At 37.5% G+C, this 2,978-nt stretch overlaps 1 protein-coding gene across 1 annotated transcript; it reads right to left on the bottom strand.

Annotated features, from left to right (window-relative positions):
* Nucleotides 1-1,246: 1,246 nt before the first annotated feature.
* On the bottom strand, nt 1,247-1,627 carry LOC122739298 (ubiquitin-like). Its single transcript, XM_043981097.1, has one exon. The coding sequence runs from the start codon at nt 1,625-1,627 to the stop codon at nt 1,247-1,249; it is 381 nt and encodes a 126-aa protein (XP_043837032.1).
* Nucleotides 1,628-2,978: the final 1,351 nt, after the last annotated feature.

Below are 2,978 nucleotides of genomic sequence, written 5' to 3'. Positions count from 1 at the left end.
CTTAAATCTACCTCCAAGAGAGATAATTTAAGAAACTTTGGACTAGAGAAATAACTACCAATCAAGATTGGAAAGGAAAAGGTAACTGTGAAAAAAATCTTTACAGTAATTTTCTCTGAAAAAGATCTGGTCTCCTATCTATCTATCTATCTATCTATCTATCTATCTATCTATCTATCTATCTATTGTGAGGGCCAAAATTTGATATATGGAGTGTTATCTGGGTGACTCACCTTAATATTGGGGTCCCAGAAATATGAGGGACCTTTTAGGTTCTCCCTCTGCTCTGAACTATCCTTGTACATATTTCTCCCAGGCCAATAAGAAAGGAACCTCTAATCTTTAGTTCACAAAGGGATCAGGTTTTATTACTTGGGAATTAATTAAACAACAAAGGTGAAACTAATAAAAAATCAAAGATAAGGAAATAGGAAAATAGAAATACAGATAGATTTTCTTAACTCTAAACTTAGCCTATGCTAAGATCATTTTCTATTAAACTAGTTCAAATGAATTTAGAGTTTTCCATCATTAACTCAAACACCTGAATAGCCTGCTAGACTGAGAACCAGCACATGCCACCAGGTCAACAGTCACAACATCGAGAGCACAAGTGTCTTGGAAATGACTCTAGAGCTATCTTTCCGGAAGTGCCTTCCAACCTCCCTTCAGGGAACATTCAATCCTTTCTCCCCCAAAAGGCGAGGTCCTTCAAAAGCTGCCTATAACACAAATAATTTTTTACCACACTATCTATCTATCTACCTATCATATATTTATTTTTATTTATGCACACATACATATAGATGCATGCATGCATACATACATACATACAAATGTAGGAGAATAAAAGCCATTCCTCAACTATTAATGATCAAAGAATATGAATAGCCAACTCACTGGCTTGTATTTGGGACTCAGGACTATTCCAATGGAGATACCCTGCTAGCATTTCCCTTTGCCTTTCCCCCTCAAACCACAGCAAGCAGCAGATGTTAATTTTGTCCAGTCATTTGAAGGGTAAAGGGGATTGACAGTATTCTACCTTATGGTTTAAGGATGCCCAAGGATTCAGATATTTTTCTTTTTTTTTTTTTTCCTTTTTTTTTCCTGCTTCTCAACTAAAAGGGGATTTTATTGATATCACAGCCCCATTAAACTCAGGAACAAGGCCTTGTTACAGCATACTACTAAAGAGCACTTCAGTCAGGGGAGCCAAACCAAAATCAAGTCCCGAAGCTGGTCTTTATATGATCTTCTTGGGGTGCAAACTGTTGGCACGGCCATACTTCTTATGGCAGTTTACAGCACTGGGGTGCAGGTGGGCATAACACTTACAGCAGATCTTCTTGTCATAGTTATACTTCTGAGCCAGCTGGTGAAGGGAAGGCTTGATGATACCCCACCACAGACGCAGCACCAAGTGCAGAGTGGACTCTTTCTGGATGTTGTAGTCAGAGAGAGTCCGGCTATCTTCTTGCTGTTTTCCAGCAAAAATCAGACGTTGTTGATCTGGTGGGATACCTTCCTTGTCCTGGATTTTGGCTTTGAAATTCTCAATAGTATCACTGGGTTCAAACTCAAGAGTGATGGTCTTATCCTTCAGGGTCGTCACAAATATCTGCATCTCTGCAATACTGTGCCCATCGCTGGGCTGTCTCACTGACGAGAAAGAGGCCACCCCAGATATTTTTCTTGAAAGGACAATCCCCACCTTCCCTCTGCTCTGCAAAAAAAAAAAAAAGCTACATTCAGCCTATGAAGAGAACCAAGGGCAGACATGGGGCAGCAGGCTAGGATGTATGTCTGTACTGGACCTGAAAATGAGGAAACTAATCAAGCAGAAAGTATTCATGACAGAGACCTGGGTCAATGAACCCTACATAGCTACATGATTTTTATGACAAAAATTAATTTCTCAAATAAAAAATGTTCAAATGTTCACATATAAAATTTAAAATATATAAGGTTTTACAGTGATATTAAATTTCAAGAAGGAATGAAATGTTTTATTTTGAAAAGCAAAGGAGTTTGAGTAATGCCATGAAATTAGTATCCTTGCAAAAATAGCCTAATCATCAGTGAAATAAATCTGGATGTTCAATGAAAAAGAGGCTTTTTAAATATTCTGGCCCCAAATAACTTCCACTAAACAACAAAAATAATGGTAACCTATATTCTCTTAAAACTCTCTCATCTGTGTTGATGTGAAAATGTGGTCTTCTAAAGAAAATCATTTGTAAAAGTATGCCTATTTTCCTATCTTATTTTCTTTTTTTAATAACAGTATTTTATTATTTTCAAGTTCCATGTAGATATGGTTTTCAACATTTGTTTTCATAAGACTTATAGTTTCAATTTTTTCTCTCTCCCTCCCTCCCTTCCTTCTCCCCTCCCCAAGACAGCAAGCAATCTGATATAGGTTATATATGTACAATCACATTAAATGTATTTCTGCATTAGCTGTGAAAGAAGAATCAGAGTAAAAAAGGAAAAACAAAAACATAATAGAAATAGTGGTTCAATCTGAATCTGGATTCCGTAGTTCTTTTTTTCTGGATTTCCAGAGCATTTTCCATCATGAGTCCTTTGGAATTCTCTTGGACTATTGTTTTGCTGTGAAGAGTCAAGTCTATCACAGTTGATCAACACACAATGTTGTTGACACTGTGTACAATGTTCTCCTGGTTCTGCCCACCTCACTGAGCATCAGTTCATGCAAGTCCTTCCAGGCTTCTCTGAAATCTGCTTGCTCATCATTTCTTACAGCACAATAGTATTCCATTACATTCATATACCACAACTTGTTCAGCCATTCCCCAATTTATGGGCATCCCCTCAATTTCCAATTCCTTGCCACCACAAAAAGAGCAGCTATAAATATGTTTGTACATGTGGGTCCTTTTCCCGTTTTTATGATCTCTTTGGGGAAAATACCTAATAGTGGTATTGCTGGGTCAAAGGGTATGCACAGCTTT

This window comes from Dromiciops gliroides, chromosome 2 (assembly GCF_019393635.1).
Source record: "Dromiciops gliroides isolate mDroGli1 chromosome 2, mDroGli1.pri, whole genome shotgun sequence".
Classification (NCBI taxonomy): Eukaryota; Metazoa; Chordata; class Mammalia; order Microbiotheria; family Microbiotheriidae; genus Dromiciops; species Dromiciops gliroides.
Note: the sequence above shows the minus strand (reverse complement) of the source record. Positions and strands in the feature narration are given on the sequence as shown.